The sequence below is a fragment of the Prunus avium genome, chromosome 2 (genome assembly GCF_965620075.1).
Source record: "Prunus avium chromosome 2, drPruAviu1.hap1.1, whole genome shotgun sequence".
Taxonomy (NCBI): domain Eukaryota; kingdom Viridiplantae; phylum Streptophyta; class Magnoliopsida; order Rosales; family Rosaceae; genus Prunus; species Prunus avium.
The window spans coordinates 22,718,609-22,736,488 of NC_142285.1; the positions used below are offsets into that span (position 1 = coordinate 22,718,609).

General features: G+C 37.1%; 1 protein-coding gene across 1 annotated transcript; it reads left to right on the forward strand.

Annotated features, from left to right (window-relative positions):
* The first annotated feature begins 286 nt into the window (after positions 1-286).
* On the forward strand, positions 287-3,842 carry LOC148296637 (uncharacterized). Its single transcript, XM_088249618.1, has 3 exons — positions 287-419; positions 1,145-2,080; positions 3,172-3,842. The coding sequence occupies exons 2-3, from the start codon at positions 1,153-1,155 to the stop codon at positions 3,177-3,179; spliced, it is 936 nt and encodes a 311-aa protein (XP_088105744.1). The 5' UTR covers positions 287-419; positions 1,145-1,152; the 3' UTR covers positions 3,180-3,842.
* Positions 3,843-17,880: the final 14,038 nt, after the last annotated feature.

Genomic DNA, 17,880 nt, shown 5'->3' on the forward strand with positions numbered 1-17,880 from the left:
CCAGACGGCCCAAAGTCCCACCGACTATGTTGGCCTACTATTTTAACTTTTAATGACTTTTAATGAGTTTAAAAGTATGAAGGTATTCAATTGTGACTTTTATATAGTCTTTAAAAGTTTAGTTGTATTCAATTGGGAGTTTTAAAGAGTATTTAAAAGTTTTGAGGTATCAAAAATGTTAATGACTTTTAAAGACTTTGTTAAATAAATGACTTTTCAATACTTTTAAAGCTAATTCTTAGTACGTAAGTCTTGATAATTTACACCAGACTTTATATAGTATTGGGAAGCTGAGAAGATAGAAACAAAACATCTCCAATTCTTTCCTCCCTCATTAAATCAAACCAGCAAGCAGACAGATCTGTTTTCTTCAACTAAAGGGCTCCGCTGGTATCCCATCTTGTCTCCACTTCCTCCAGGTTAGTAAAAAATCTTGAATATTTTTCTTCTCTTCTTATCCACACGTTACTTTCCCTCTGATGATGAATATTTCTTCTATTCTTTTCCTCATACTTGTATCATAAAGCTTATCAATATGTTTGCATATAAATATTTTATTATATTGATGTTCTCATATGCTATATTTGCATACAATATATTATTATATTATTTTTTGCCCCTAAACCTATTAATTTATTATTTAGGTACTATTTCTTTACCCATAAGTCGTTAGGTGGATAATTTTTCATATAATATTCTCAATTTGATCACGTATCGGGCTAGGCGAATTGCTGGAATATAGACTCTTGTAATCTGACCAATTTTGTTGATTTGTGAGTGTTTATGAAATATTATTGATGATTGAATACTATTTATTTCTTTTGATAAATAAAAATGTAAAAATAAGTATTTAAAAGTCTATAAAACTCTATGACAAAAGTATATGAAAGTTTGTCACTCACTTTATAAAGCATGTAAAAGTCATTAAGAATCTGTCAACTCTAGGAAAGTCACTCACTTGGAGTTTTAAAAGTTAGAATTGGATACACCCCTCTAAACCTAAACTATCTAACGCCAGTTTTCCCTCGTCCGTCCCCCTCTAAACTGAGTTGATTTTAAGCCAAGCCGCAGTGACTTTAGCTCAAATATAATCAAACTTACTTCATCCTTCACGTTGTGTACTTCTTTTCCTTTAATATGACAGTTCGAAGAATGTCAAAGTTCACTACTTCTCGTGTGATGGTGGAGCTAGAGGTCACATTGGGTGATTTCGAGGATCTTGGGCTTCCCTCTATCTTCGAATCACGAGGTTGGCTTTCAGTGGTAGGACCTCAAAAGCCTGCTAATGTTCAGATTGTTCAAGAGTTCTACGCTCAAATTCCCCGTTTCTATAGGGATGATCCATACCCTGACTCGCTCAATGTTTGCTTGCGAGGCGAGAAACTGAATTTCTCAATCAATCGCATTGCCCAGTTGCTTAAACTTTCTAGGCCAGACGCACCTGGATTTCCTGCTGTTGTTAATAAGCTTGACTTTGACTTAGTAGAGTCTACCTTGCTTGGACGTCAGAGATGTGCATCTGAGAGTTTTGCACATCGCAAACTGACTAAGTTGTACAGAACACTTAACACAATAGTGAGTGCTGACATCGACCCTGATGATCTCCACGACTTTAGTTTACTTAATCCTGATAGAGCAAGCCTCCTTTATGCAATTGGGAATAATGTGCCCATAGATTTGCCTGCCTACATTTTCGGTGCCATCTGTCGTGCCACAAGCCAAGGCTCCGAGACTTATTCCTTCCCTTTTGGGTCTTTGATCACTCGCTTCGCCATGGCGTCTAAGGTGCGAATTGATCCCACTGATCAGCTTAAGCCACCTATGCCACCTATCAACAAGATGATGTTTCCTAGTGAGAGCAGTGCACCATCTTCTGCTGTATTTACTCCTCCTGCACCTGCTTCTGGGCCAAGTTCTCCACAGCTTAATAAGCCTCCTGCATCTTTCAATGAGCAGTTTTCTACAGAGGTGGGAAAGGGCATGGCCCGACTTACCAAAGACATTGCTAAGCTCAGTGGTGATCTGCATGCCATTCGAGTGCATTTAGGCATTCCATCTCCATCTAAAGAGCCATCTACAGGTGAGTTAAATGTTTAGCGTGCTTTAATTTATGTGTTCAGGCCCTTTTCAGTTTTAGAATTTAGACTATACTTATGGCCTTTTGCTAAATTTGTCCTCTATCTTGAACTCTCTTTTCTAATTCATTGATTCTCTATGAAATGGGAGGATTTAGTTTCCTTTTGTCCTCCCATTGGTTTCTGTCCGTGTCTTATCATTTCCCATGTATCAATCTTATTGCAACAATTGAAGGGGAATTACTTGCTTTTGGAGAGCATTAAGCATTGTCATACACACTTGCACTACAAGGAGTGATCTTAACTAGTATGATTTTTGTTTTGTGTGCTTGGAGCAACGTTTTTACTTTTACCTTGTTTTGGATTTTAATAAGAATTCTATCTAATGTTATATTTTCAAAGATACATAATAAAGACAATGTATCGTGCACCTATAAGCTTCACAAGAATTTTCCTAGTTGTAGGCTTTGAGTATTATTTAATGATATTTTTATTTGCGTTGTTTATAGATCTTTCTGGGTTTGTGACCCTCTTTCCATTTGCATTATTATTTTTATAATGAATTGCTAGCATGTTAGAACACTAAAGAGGTTTTGGAGCCAAGGATATATAGGTGATATTAGGAAGCTCAAGATGGCTGGCAGGTTGGGTTTTTCTGATTTCAAGATAGTAGATGAAGTCGGGTTCTCAGGCGGTATCTGGCTCATGTGTATGCAGTACAAACTATGTTTATCTGCTGTTTCATCATGCCAATAGACTCAGAATCAATTTGATACTTTATATGTGGTGTGAGAGAGTTTAGAAATGAGGCTTCCTAAAAATTGCTATCCCTTATATTAGGATTGTACACATTCAGCTTATTACTGTAAAAAAAATTGTCCCTTGAATTGCTTATTTGCGCAGCTGGTAAAAATTGTGAGGTTTTTACTGGTGGTGTAGTAATAAACGTATAGTTAGCAACTGGTGAAAACACCGAATGCTTATAGTTAGCCTGCTGGTTCTAAATATTGATTAAATGGTATAAGTGGAGACCTTTAGAAGATTAGCTATGTTTAAGATCATATCTGTATTCTTTTTTTTTTTTTTGGTGAAACAGGGGGGTAAAAAAAAACCCCAGAAAAGAACAAAAGCAACTAAACAGCAACAATCATACGGGTCTTAGTGACCCCTAATAAGTCATCCATCAGCAATGGCCCAAGCCAAGTTGGATTCTCCTCAAGCAGCCAGCAACCCAGATCAAAGTCGTGGCTCCAAGCAGCCAATCTGTCAGCTATAGAGTTCTTCTCTCTGTAAATGTGGTGGAGATTACTTCTTGGAATCTGGCTCAGAAAAGTCCTGCATCTACTAACCAAACCAGCCAAAGGGTGGCAAAGATTCAGCTCAGTACTTAGGATAAGATTTACGGCGTTGGCTGAATCCATCTCCACAACAATAGTCAACTAATGAGATGATGTGGTTAACATTTCCTGATTCCTATATTCAATAGGATTAGGGAGCTGCCTTTTATATTTGATATTTTCGGGAGTGATTGGATTGCAAATCTTGTTGATTCGGTATTTATCTCTCTTTCGATAACTTGTAAAGTGAAATATTCACAGTATTCCCACATCTCTGTATGTACCGTAGATAATAATGAAGAACTGCTCCTACATGTGATTATAAACTCCAACACATCTTATGTCCTGGTGGTTGTAATAGTCACCGTGTATTGCACTTCGATGTTGTTTATACTTTATAGTTAAACTGGATTTAGATCTTTACTCTCTCTGTGCTTGTTAGAAATAATTTGAGCAATATCTTTGTTTGTCTAGTTAGCTTGGTTCTATCTGGAAAAGAAAATTAATTTCTCCTATGTTGTTTTCTGTTGTTTTGATGTTTACTTTCTCTCTGTGCTTGTGCTGAAGAAAACATGGATGTCAAACAAGAAAATGATGAGAATGTCATTCCTAACTCGCGTACTTCTACACATCCATCAACTTCAACTTCTGACTTGCATCCAAATAAGAAAGCGCAAAAAGATACATTGACACAAGCAATTGGCCAGGCCGGAATCTTACCAAAGGAGTTCTTGGCAAGTCAAATGAAACCGCAACTCATAGGAGAGGAGATACTTGCAGTGGTCTCAAAGATACCGAACCTCAGTAGATTGCAAGTTTTGAAGGGCGTACGAATATTATTGAATGTAGGGGTGGGCACGGTACGGTATGGTACGGTATTGAGCCCGTACCGCTACCGATACCGGAAATTTAAATCGGTATGGGATTATCATTTGTCAAAATTGGTATCGTACCGTACCGTGCCAAATCGGTATCAGTACCATTTCGGTACCAAAATGACACAACTAAAAATGAACCAATTCAATATTCAACATATTCATTCACCAAAATAAGTGATGCCTAAATTACAAATTCAAATATTCAACATATTCAATATCCATCAACATATTAAATATCCAAATCAACCAAATCAATATTTATCCATCAACAGATTCATCAAATCCAAATGGTTAAAACTCATGCCTTATGGCTTACAAACCAAAATAGTTAAAATTATGGAGGAGAGTGAGGGTTTGGCTTTGGCGTTTGAGAGGCAAGTGAGAGACAGCGAGAGAATGAAAATAAATAAATTATATTTCAATACTATTCGGTACGGTACGGTATTGACCGGTACCAAATACTTGATACCGCTACCATACCATACTCTATTGGTACGGTACGGTACGGTACCAAATATCTCCCTATCCCAAATGAAACGGTATGAAATCCGTATGGTACGGTTTGGTTAGGGTACGGTTTCGGTATTTCGGTTTTAGATGCCCACCCCTAATTGAATGGTAATCCAGAAGAGTTCTCTATATTGAAACATCTTCCGGATGATGAGAAGACAGAGTGGATCCTAGTACTTATAAGTCAATCTCAATCCTGAAGGTAACTTTCTTCCTAAATACTGATCCAATTATTTCTCACAATAACCAATACAAGGAGTAATATTATTGGTCTCTCAATTAGTTCTATCTGTTTTCCTTGCAGATTATTTTATTTACTTGATATTTTATGTTGTGACATGCAGGTTTTCTTAATTGAATCATCTCTTGTCATAATTGTGCATTCTCTTGTCATAATTGTGCAAACGAAGCATTTGCATGAGGAAAAACTGAATGCCTGAACAGACTTTTTGTATTTTGTCTCGCTTGTAATACTTCTATTCTATTTTTAAGATTGTGTTAGCTACGCGTACGAGATGAGCGTGTGTGGATCGAACAGATGGATCGAGAAAATCTCACCTTTACTCACTCTAATTAAGCTTCGATTCCATGTATTGACATGATTGTTAGAGTTTAGATTTTAGATTTTCAGTCTCATCAAATTGGTATTTGCATAGATCAAATCAATGCCCCATCCATTAAGGGCACCCCTTCAAATTTTAAATATGAAAAGTCTAATTTTCCCTAGCATAAAATAGCTATTTGAGTCCAAAGAATTTTATAAAAGAAAAATTTATTCTCTGCCTACTCCCCTCAGATCCCACATTTGATAACCCACAGCTTACATCATCTTCTCCTAACTGTTATCCTCACTCAATTACCCTCTATTGTTGAATCTTTAATGAAACGATGTGTCTCACAAGTCTGGTTTCAAGCGTTTGGTTTGTGAAGTCCCCTGTTTTAACAAAACTCTGCGTTTTGATTTAATTTCCCATAATCTCTCCCATCCATCCACGGTCCACCCAATAAAATCACTGGGCGCAGCCCCAAAATCTCATTTCCTAATTTATTAACCCAAAAGTCGAAAATAAGCCCTCATAGTTCATATTGTCACCTCCATGCCTCAAACACTGTTAGATATTTAGCCGTTGTTTTTGTTTTGTTAATAATCCCTATTTGTGAGGGACTTAGTTAGCATTTGATCTATTCTTTTGGAGAATCCCATAAATCTAGGATTGTTAGACGTGGGATATTGTTGTTCTTGGTTTCATGTTAAGTTTGTTTTTGTAAGCCTATTTAAACTAGGTCTCTGATTTCATTCAATAACAAATCAATTTTCACAAGCTGTTTACACTACTGCATTCAAAGCTTATGTATTCAACATTTGGTATCAAAGCTCCATCATGGGCCTGATTAACAAGGAAGCCATAGTCTTCTCATGGGGAAGGGTAATATTAAAATTATGATGAATAACAACATTCACACTACCGGCGTGTTCTATGTTCTAGCACTCAAAAGTAACTTGATTAGTCTTAGTCAGTTACAAGAGAAGGGTTGTCAGGGATGAATTCGGGATTTGAAAACTTCGTGGGCTAAATTTACCTTACGGACGCAGGAAATTTCAATAGTGAGATAAAAAGATATAAACGCTGGAAAAAAAAAAACGATGGAAAAAAAACAAGAGAAAAGCCGGAAAAAAACAAGAAATAGGAAGAAAAAGAGAGAGAGAGAGAGAGAGAAATGAGGAAAAGAAGAAAAAGTGAGAGAATATGGACACTGCAAATTAAAAAAAAACAAATGCATCGGGTAGAGAGAGAGACTACATAGGTATTGATAATTAAAAAAGAACAATGCACTGGCAATAGCTGGATTTGTCCCTGAGGGTTGTGCTATCAGCATTCAAAAGGATTGCTGCGAAATTCATCATCCATGGAAAGGCCTTATTGTTCAGGTCAAAATGACAAGAAATCAGATGTTTCCCTTACACACGCAGACTAAACATGCTAATCAGATATGTCACTAATCAACAATACAACGTGGCTGTGGCACTATCGATTAGGCATTTGAACTTTAATGGGCTAAAAACCTTGCATCAAAAGAAAATGGTGAAGGACTTCCACAGATTCAATCTCCCTGAAGGGTTTGTGAGGACTGCATCATTGGCAAGCAACATCATAACTCGTTTCCTAAAGAGAGCACATGGAGAGACGCACAACAACTGCAGCTAGTCCATTCAGAAATTTGCGGGTCAATTGAATTGTTGTGTACTCATTTACCCGAGTTTTTTTTTTGCTTCAAGATATTCACACTAAGGAGATTCTTGGCCGTGGTACTAAGAGAGGGGGCTATATTATGTAGATGACTTTAGTTCCGACATGGCTAACAGTGTGATGCATCCCTTTGATAGCAAACAAAAGCAAATCTGGTTGTGGCATCGTCAATTGGGACATAGCATCTTATACCAGATTTATTCTCAGGTTTCAATGACTCCGACTTCACATGTGATACTTATAGTTTGGCCAAGAGTCACAATGTGCACTATCCATTGAGTACGAACTAGTGTACTACTCCGTTTATGTTAATTCACTTTGATGTCTGTGGACCTTCATCTATCACTGCTCATTCTAGCGATAGGTGGTTTGTCACATTCATAGATGATTGTATACGGATGACATGGTTTTAATTGTTGAAGAATAAAAACAAAGTGTTTTCCCGTTTTCAGTTCTTCCACAAACAGATAAAAACTCAGTTCAATGCTCAAATATAGATTCTTCGCTCAGATAGTGGTGGAGAATTTGTTAATCATGAATTTCAGGCTTACTTCCAACAACATGGAATTATCCATGGACGACTTGTCCTCAAACACCACAACAAAATGGTGTTGCTGAATGAAAGAATAAACATCTCCTTGAAACCGCCGAGCACTTCTGATTGGCACTCATGTTTCTCGCCATCACTAAGATGATGCTATTTTCACTGCAGTTCACCTGATCAACCACATGCCTTCTAGTGTATTGACCTTTAAAACTCCCTTAAAATTGCTTGCGTAACACGGGCCCCTGCCCTCTGTTTTGTTACTCACACCTCGAATCTTTGGATGTGTGGCCTTCATTCATCTTCACAAAAATCAACGTAGCAAACTTGATCCCTATGCGCTTCGTTGTGTTTTTGTGGGTTATGTCACTCATCTGAAAAGCTATCGTTGTTATCACCCTCCTACCTGACGTATTTATGTCACTTTGGATGTGATATTTCTGGAATTTGAGATGTTCTTCCATGACCCATCATCCAATTCTACGGTTCAGGGTGAGATACGAAGTGAAGAGCAAAATTGGAGCAACTTGGAAGACGAAGAAATTCGCCTATGTATAGAAACGATCTATCGTCTCGAGTCTGGAGTACGAGATTGCTCTATGTCGAAAAGCAATCAATCGCCCATTCACAACAATCAATTGCCTCACCCGTTTGACCCCTGCGAAGATGTTTCTGATTCGAGTCCCACACCTACAGACAATACAGAACAACGAGATGAAGACCTTCCTTCTAACTCAACAATACCAATGGACCAGTCTCCTGATGAACACCAATAAGAAGTGCAAGGGCAATTTAAAGAAGATGTCAATTCTTTCGTTCAGCTAACTCAACAGTACTAATAGACCAGTCTCCTAAGAATATCCTTGAGGTAACTATACCTACTACATTTTTGAATTTAGAGGATAAATATATTGGATACCAATTACCTTTCAGGCAGAATCATATGAAGCCACCAAACCGTTATTCACCTGATATTCGCAAGACATCAAAGTATCCAATTATGAATCATGTATCTACTGAGAAGCTGTCTGAACCACTCAAGGCTTTTATGCATCAATTGTCTGCTATTCATATCCCAACCAAGGTTGCTAAAGCATTGAAAGATCCTAAGTGGGTTCAAGCTATAAAGGAAGAGATGAAAGCTCTTGAGAAGAATCAGACTTGGACACTAGAAACTTTACCACAAAGGAAAAAAGATTGTCAGATGTAGATGGGTGTTTGATCGGTGCATATTTACATATCATTTTGTACCCTTCTAATTTATGATTTGGTTATGTTTTTGAGTTAAACTTGTGCTTTTAATAAGTTTTGTGTTTGTTTCAGTGTAATAAACTTAAGGACTCACTAATTGCATTTTGGAGACAAGTTAGCTCAAAACGGTGTCTGCAGATCAGTCAACTTCACGGATTGGACTGTACTTGCTCAAGAAGAACCAGATGATGAGCCATATATCATTGGAAATATACGGAAGTCTAGTTTCTGTATAATTTTACGGTTCATGATTCCGAGTCTTCTAGAGAAAGTTATACATGTTTTGGCAACGTAAGGTCAAATTCGGCAGCATCTGCGTTACTGGGCCAAATATCACATTTGAAGGCCTTCCCGATTTTTCCTTGAGTTGGGCTGCATATGCTTGGAAAGATAATTCAAAGAGCTTCAAGATCCATATTTTTTCAGATTTTTCAGATTGGAGCCACAAGCCCAAAACGAGCCCACAAGCTGGCTGCAATGCATTGTCATGCATGACATATGCATGATGAAGTGTTGTTGATTGTGGGAAAGTTTGGTGAAGCATATTCAATACCTATTTTTGAGTGGAATTTTGCAGCAGCCAAATGAATTAATTGAAGTTGAAGTGGATGATGCAACACTAAGCTTAATGACAAGAAGAATTGTTTTCAAATGCAATTGTGTGTTAGGTTAAGTTGGTGAATTAAGTGTTGTATGTTAGGTGAAGTTAGTGTGTTTAGAAAATTCAATTGTATAATTCAGATTTTCACTTCCCCTAGGCCTATAAATAGGGAAGTTCTCTAAGCTTGTAAATACACCCCAAGGGGGGGGAGCTCTCAAACACTTCTCTAGAGCTCCCTTCCCTTCTCTCCCTCAAATTCTCTTAGTTTTCCTTTCTAGTTCTCAATTGATTGTAACAAAAATCCTTTTACTAAATTTTCCTTTAAGTCTTTCCAAGTTCTACTTTAATTTTCATTGTTATGTAAATTCTTTTCTTTAGTTTTTCAAGTTTGATTAGTTTCCAAGTTTCAATTATGGTTCATGTTCTTATTCATTATGCTTATAAGTTAATATGCTAGTTTGAATGATTGATCACCATTTAGGCTTGCATGTTAGCTATCTTGGTTTGAATTAAGAGTATACACCATGCTTTAATTCGAATTGAACTATGAATAGGAAGAGTATGTATGGACATTCGACAACAGGGATTAGATACATGCTTGGTTGTTTAAATTGTTCTTCTATGCTTAATGGGTTCCTAATGCTTAATTTTAGGTTAGACAACAAATGATCAAATTAGGGAATTAGGAACACAAGATTATGACCAAACACCATGGCTTAATCATACTTTAGCTAGAATCAATCCGTTAATCTAATTGAACTTGGGAACTTATCTGCTTGAGTTAGTTATTTCTTTCTTCCTTGTTTTATTTATTTCCTTTCTTTTTCATTTCTGTTTTGTGTAGGGAAACTAAATTGGATCATTCAATCACCAATCCCTGTGGAATCGACCTCGCACTTACATACGCTAAACTACCAACGGTTCGTGCACTTGCGAGTATCACAAGTTGAGAATGGAGCTTAATCCATTTTGGTGCAGCTGTATCTACACAACAAGTTTTTGGCGCCGTTGCCGGGGATCGGTAACATTGTTTGGTTCTATTTCTTTTCCCTACTTGTTTTATTTTTATTTTTCATTTTCATGTTTTTCTAGACAGTTTCATGTTTTAAAGTTAATGGCGTTAATGGACAAGTTGTGTTTGTAGTCCAACGGACAAGGACAATTGCCTAACAAGCAAGAGAACTGGGTTTAAGTCCCAGCTTACACAACCCATTGGTGTTTGTTACTTTGATGCATGAAATTGGATGTGTGTTGATTTTCCTTTTCATTTTTTTTATATTTCGTAATCCTTTAATTCCGTTTCAAGTTTTTGTGTGTGTTTGTTTTAGCAATGTAAATAGCTCAATAAAAATGGAGAGAGATGGCAACTTCAAAGATAGGAAGTGTGGAGTAGTGGGAGAAGTCGCGACCTCCAAATGCATCACGCTCGACCTAATCGCTTCAAGGGGAAGTATTTCAATCCCTTCTCTTCTTTGAATTGTGTTTATTTTCGTACTTGTGTTTGCCTTTTGGTCTGCGTAGGGTTCTTTGTTTTTCTGTGCTGAATCCAACCATATAAAGAACGTGAAATTTGGACTTGCGGTTGGAAAGTTATAGCCTAAAAATTGAACAGAGGTCGAAGCTGAAAAACATAGAAACGAATCTGTCCAAATGGTGATAAATAGGTGATAGAAAGTGCTGTTTGTGTTTTTTGGTTTCTTGGTTTGTTTCTTTTAGTACAACAATTTATTTCGTTTGTTTGAGTTTGTTTAGAGTACTTAGTTCATTTTCGTTTATGGTTTGTTGTTTCATTTATCTTAATTTGTTTTTGTTTCTTTTTCTTACGAGAATATCTTTAAAAAAAATTTATAAAAAAAAAATTATTTTTCATATGAGCTAACTTTTGGTAACTCCAGTAAGCACTTCTGTCAATACAGTGTCTAGGAGTTCTTTAGGCGACACCTTCGGTGTCTAAGAAGTTTGGGTTTTAAGCGGGACCATTGTGACCCCTCCAACCTTCCCGGATTCCCTGGCTGTGTTTTCTGAGGCCCTTAACTGGTCATCCGTGAGTTGCTTGTATATTGTGTGTTTTTAAATTAAGTTTTTTTTATTTTCCTTGTTTTCTTTTCTGTTGAGTCTTTGTTTTTGTTTTGTTTCTGTTTTTGTTTTGTTATGTTAGTTTATTTATTTATTTACGTGGTATGGTTAGTTAGTTTATTTCTGAGTGTTAAAACACATTTTTATTTCAAACGCTGCATTAAAAAATAAAGTAAAATAAAATAAAAATAAAAATAAAAACTTCTTCTTCTTCTTCTTCATCATCTTCATCTTCATCATCATCATGGCTTGCCTCTATTTTCTCGCACTTGTAGAATCTGTAGCAGCTCTACATGGTCCTCATTCTGTCTCTGCAGTGCTTCCACATGCTGATTGGCACAGTAAAGCCGCTTCTGCAAGTCTGCCACCATAGCCTTCAAGGAAGCCACTTCCTCGCTCAGCGCGGCACACTCACGTGTCCTCGCCAGTAATCGCATGCCCAAATTGGTAGCCGAGACCGCATGGAGCACAGATAAAGTGATGTAGCTGTATCTACACAACAGTGTTTACCATAAAACACAACACTGATGGATTGTTGCGTAGATACAGCTGCACCAAAATGGATTAAGCTGCATCCTCAACTTGTGATACTCGCAAGTGCACGAGCCGTTCGGTAGTATAGCGTATGTAAGTGCGAGGTCGATCCCACGAGGATTGGTGATTGAATGATTCAATTCATTTTCCCTACACAAAACAGAAATGAAAAAGAAAGGAAATAAATAAAACAAGGAAGAAATAACTCAAGCAAATAAGTTCCCAAGTTCAATTAGATTAACGGATTGATTCTAGCTAAAGTATAATTAAGCCATGGTGTTTGGTCATAACCTTGTGTTCCTAATTCCCTAATTTGATCATTTGTTATCTAACCTAAAATTAAGCATTAGGAACCCATTAAGCATAGAAGAACATTTTAAACAACCAAGTATGTATCTAATCCCTGTTGTCGAATGTCCATACATACTCTTCCTATTCATAGTTCAATTCGAATTAAAGCATGGTGTATACTGTTGTGTAGATACAACTGCACCAAAATGGATTCAGTTGCATCCTCAACTTGTGATACTCGCAAGTGCACGAGCCGTTCGGTAGTATAGCGTATGTAAGTGCGAGGTCGATCCCACGAGGATTGGTGATTGAGTGATCCAATTCATTTTCCCTACACAAAACAGAAATGAAAAAGAAAGGAAATAAATAAAACAAGGAAGAAAGAAAATAACTAACTCAAGTAGATAAGTTCCCAAGTTCAATTAGATTAACGGATTGATTCTAGCTAATGTATGATTAAGCCATGGTGTGTGGTCATAACCTTGTGTTCCTAATTCCCTAATTTGATCATTTGTTGTCTAACCTAAAATTAAGCATTAGGAACCCATTAAGCATAGAAGAACAATTTAAACAACCAAGCATGTATCTAATCCCTGTTGTCGAATGTCCATACATACTCTTCCTATTCATAGTTCAATTCGAATTAAAGCATGGTGTATACTCTTAATTCAAACCAAGATAGCTAACATGCAAGCCTAAATGGTGATCAATCATTCAAACTAGCATATTAACTTATAAGCATAATGAATAAGAACAAAAATCATAATTGAAACTTGGAAACTAATCAAACTTGAAACTAAAGAAAAGAATTTACATAACAATGAAAATTAAGTAGAACTTGGAAAACTTAAGGAGAATTTAGTAAAAGGATTTTTGTTACAATCAATTGAGAACTAGAAAGGAAAACTAAGAGAATTTGAGGGAGAGAAGGGAAGGGAGCTCTAGAGAAGTGTTTGAGAGCTCCCCCCCTTGGGGTGTGTTTACAAGCTTAGAGAACTTCCCTATTTATAGGCCTAGGGGAAGTGAAAATCTAAATTCAATATGGCTAATGCATACAACACTTGTTTTATAAAATCTGAAATGGTTGATGCACTTGTATTAGAAAATCTAAATTGGGTGATGCACTTGTATTAGAAAATCTTGAATTGGTTGATGCACTTCACCAATAGATCCCACCAGCAGCCCTAGCTTATCTTCATGTCACCATGACCAAGCTTCCAACCAGAAATGATAGCTCATACCTAGCTCACCATGACCAAGCATCCAACCAGCACATGCTGAGGTCAGCATGACCAGCAACTTCAAGGGCTTACAACTTGGGCTTCTCTTAATCAAATTAGGACTTTAAGCACTCGAAATTGAAGTTCAGAATGTCTTCTTTCCAGCCATATGTTATTTGGGCCAATCCAAGGTCGGAGGAAGAAGTTAAGGCCGAAACAAATTGCTAACTCAATATCCGCGCTGATAAGATCCATCCTGAGCATGGTTCTGTGTTTGCTAGGTAACGGACTCCAGATTTATCCAATGGGGCTGAATTTTGGATATGTTATAGTACACACCAATTGGAACAACGTTCATGAAGAATGTGGCCTCATTCGAGCTATGTAGGTTATTGAAACAAAGCTTGCAATATGACCTACGGAACTGGACTGGCAGGGGGCTGTAGCCAAAATGAGTTTGTCTTTAAGCTCTTCATCCATTCATCCAAATTAGGCCTTAACATGCTTGAATTGCATGAATTATGCTCTCTAAAGCCATCATTATTACCTAAAGCTCAATGAACTGAAAGATAAACACAAAAAGGATTAAAAGCACAAGTTTAACTCAAAAACATAACCAAATCATAAGCTAGAAGGGTACAAAATGATATACAATTATGAACCGATCATATACTCTTAATTCAAACCAAGATAGCTAACATGCAAGCCTAAATGGTGATCAATCATTCAAACTAGCATATTAACTTATAAGCATAATGAATAAGAACAAAAACCATAATTGAAACTTGGAAACTAATTCAACTTGAAAATTTAAGAAAAGAATTTACATTACAAAGAAAAATAAACTACAACTAAGAAGCAAAAGGAAAGCTAGAATTGAGAACTAGAAAGCAAAATTAAGAGAATTTGAGGGAGAGAAGGGAGGGGAGCTCTAGAGAAGTGTTTGAGAGCTCCCCCCCTTGGGGCGTGTTTACAAGCTTAGAGAACATCCCTATTTATAGGCCTAGGGGAAGTGAAAATCTGAATTTGATATGGCTAATGCATACAACACTTGTATTAGAAAATATGAATTAGTTGATGCACTTGTATTAGAAAATCTGAATTGGTTGATGCACTTCACCAATAAATCCCACCAGCAGCCCTAGCTCATCTTCATGTCACCATGACCAAGCTTCCAACCAGCTCATCCTGAGGTCAGCATGACCAGCAAATTCAAGGGCTTACAAATTGGGCTTCTCTTAAGCAAATGACGACTTTAAGCACTCCAAATTGAAGTTCAGAATGTGTCTGATCCAACCACACAAGTATTGGCCCAATCCAAGCTCGGATGAAGAAGTTAAGGCCAAAACAAATTGTTAACTCGTTTTGCTCACTGACAAAAATCCATCCTGAGCATGGGTCTGTGTTTGCTAGGTAACAGACTCCATCTTTATTCAATGGGGCTGAATTTTGGATATGTTATAGTATACACCCATTGGAACAACTTTCATGAAGAATGTTGCCTCATCCGAGCTATGTAGGTTGCTGAAACAAAGCTTGCAATATGACCTACGGAACTGGACTGGCAGGGGGCTGTAGCCAAAATGAGTTTGTCTTTAAGCTCTTCTTCCCTTCATCCAAATTAGGCCTTAACATGCTTGAATTGCATGAATTATGCTCTCTTGCTCTTTTGGCCTACAAAACACACAAAGGGAGGCAAATAACTCAAAATTATAAGAAACTAAGCAAAAGAAGTAAGTAAATTTGGGCATGTATATGTATGAAATTATGAGCTTAACACACCCCCAAACTTAGATTTTGCTAGTCCTCGAGCAAAACAAAAGAAAAACAAAGATAAAACCAAAACAAGAAGTTAACTAGACCACTTTCGTAGGTAACTCGATTGCATTGAGCGAATGTAACAAGCCTTTAAACCTCTAGGCATCCCTAGTAGGAGGAGTTGTGTCTCCTGAGGGTTTAACAGATACGATACCCACAAACGTTTTACTGAGTCTTCAAAACAAAGTGGTTAGAAAAATTAACTTTGAAATCAACTAATGAAAATGAAAGAAAACTTTAGTTATACCTCCAACACCATAGAGTTGCCAAGATAGGTGATCAATCAGTGTGTACAAGTGGAAGCTATAGCTCAAAGGCACACGGTTTCAAAGCAAGCACACTCAAACCTTGAATAGAGAACATGCTTCGACTCTAATTCTCACAGATAACACTCAATTACTCAGAACCTATGGTTTAATTCTCTCAAGAAAGCATAAGTGAGTATATGAAATAGAAGCACAATATTTGGTTAGATCTCATGAAGGGAATCAAATACTAAGAATAGAGATACACACATACTTACCAGCACCCATGAATACATCCTCAAAGATCAGCTAGGTCTTTCACAAGGTTGTAATGAAAGGTAAGGTTAGGGGAAATGGAAGAATTGGAAGGAAAAACAAGTAACTTAAGAACATACCAAGGTTGCATTCTTCATTGATCTGCAAGGTATCATTGACTTATAATGGCATGGCTGCAAACTTCATGGTACCACCTGGCATAGACTTTATTTATTTATTTATTTATTTATTTTTTTACACTTAGATCAAATCAAAACACTTTCATCTTCGTTGATTTGATCTGCATCTTCATTAACTTCATTGCACAGATTCACACCATCTTTCATTTAGGCACATGGCAGCAACTTCCTTGCTTCAAACTTTATCTTGGCACACCTTGGTATATTTCTAAGCTATAGGGTATGGCTACAATAGGTCAAGTATCTCAGATTGAGATACAAAGGTAGGGAAATGATGAGGGTGATAGAAGAAAAAGGCTTTAAGTGTTTGGCTTCAAGAGGGCTAATGGAACACACATATGGGTAGGGTGAAAAGAAAGCACATAGAATGGTTATACACACATAGCCTAGCATCACTTCAATGAGTTCATTCATGAATGAGAGCAAGCACATGATATCTGCAAAAGAGAATCATCCTTAGTATTCAATCAAAATGAAATGATGAGATCAATTAGAGTGAATTGAAGAAAATAAGTATGGATGAGAAATAGAACACTTTAAACCCTCTCAAGAAAGCAATTAGGCTCGATATAGCTCACTAGGGTAGTCTCCACTATTTTCCTTCAAGAATTTGAGCATGGTACTTTAGCCACTAGAATTCTAAGAGCAAAAGCTTTGTGAAGTGCAAAATTCTGATATGAAAACCTCAAATAGCAGCTCCATAGCATTGATTGTATGAAAAATAAATAAATAAATAAATAAATAAATTAGTGACAAGAGAACGAAAATTGAAAACACAAATGGATAAGAAAATTGAAATTGAAAACCTTCGCTTCCAACCAGCTACAATAGCTCATGCCTAGCTCACCATGACCAAGCTTCCAACCAGCTCACAACAAATCCTGGGATTCACAACCCCACAATTCACTCCAACCATCCTCAAACACTCTCACAATCCCAAACACTCCAACAATCTCCAAAACAACTCCAGCAAACTTCTCTTCCATTTCCCTACGAATTTCATCTTCCTTAGCCATCACCACTCACTCAAACTCATCCCAAATCACCTCCATATCCTTCATACATCTTTCTAGAAGTGGGGAAGCTCTTGGAGAAGCATTAGAAGTGGAGAAGCACTTGGAGAAGCCTTGGACACCACAAGAACTTCAGAAAAAGGGTTTTTCTACTCTTATTGCATTCATTATGTTTTCTCATTTCTGTTCAAGTCTCTTTTCCATTATGAGTAGCTAAATCCATAACTAGGGCTTCGATGTAACCTAACATGAATATTCTGGGTTTATAAGTTTGGAGTTTCAAGAATTTAAAATGCTTAATGCTCTATCTCAACCTTCTATCTCTCTTGATTCTTGCTTTTCAATTGATGTTGTGGATCATGAGGTTTCTTCCATAATTTTGCAGAGAAAGTCTAATGATGCTCTAGAAGCTGTCTTAACACAAGAAGAGGAAGATCTTTGTGAACCGGAGTTCCAAGAAGTGGTGGCTGCCTTAGAAGTGTTTCTGCCATACCCACCATCCTTTAGGCCACCAATCGAGCCTCTTGGACCATCATCCACGAAATTGGAGCCATCCATTGTCATCCCACCAAAGCTAGAACTTAAACCTCTTCCCAATAATCTTAAATATACATATTTGGGTGCTAACGAAACTCTCCCTATTATAATTGCTGCAGGTCTCTCCTCACATGAAGAAGAGAGCTTAATTAAAGTTCTAAAAGAGCATAAAACAGCCATTGGGTGGACCATAGCAGACATCAAAGGAATTAGTCCAAGCATGTGCATGCACCGGATTTTAATGGA

Bases quoted from the DNA above. Each gene is read 5' to 3' on its own strand.
- LOC148296637 (XM_088249618.1), top strand. From the start codon at position 1,153: ATGTCAAAGTTCACTACTTCTCGTGTGATGGTGGAGCTAGAGGTCACA.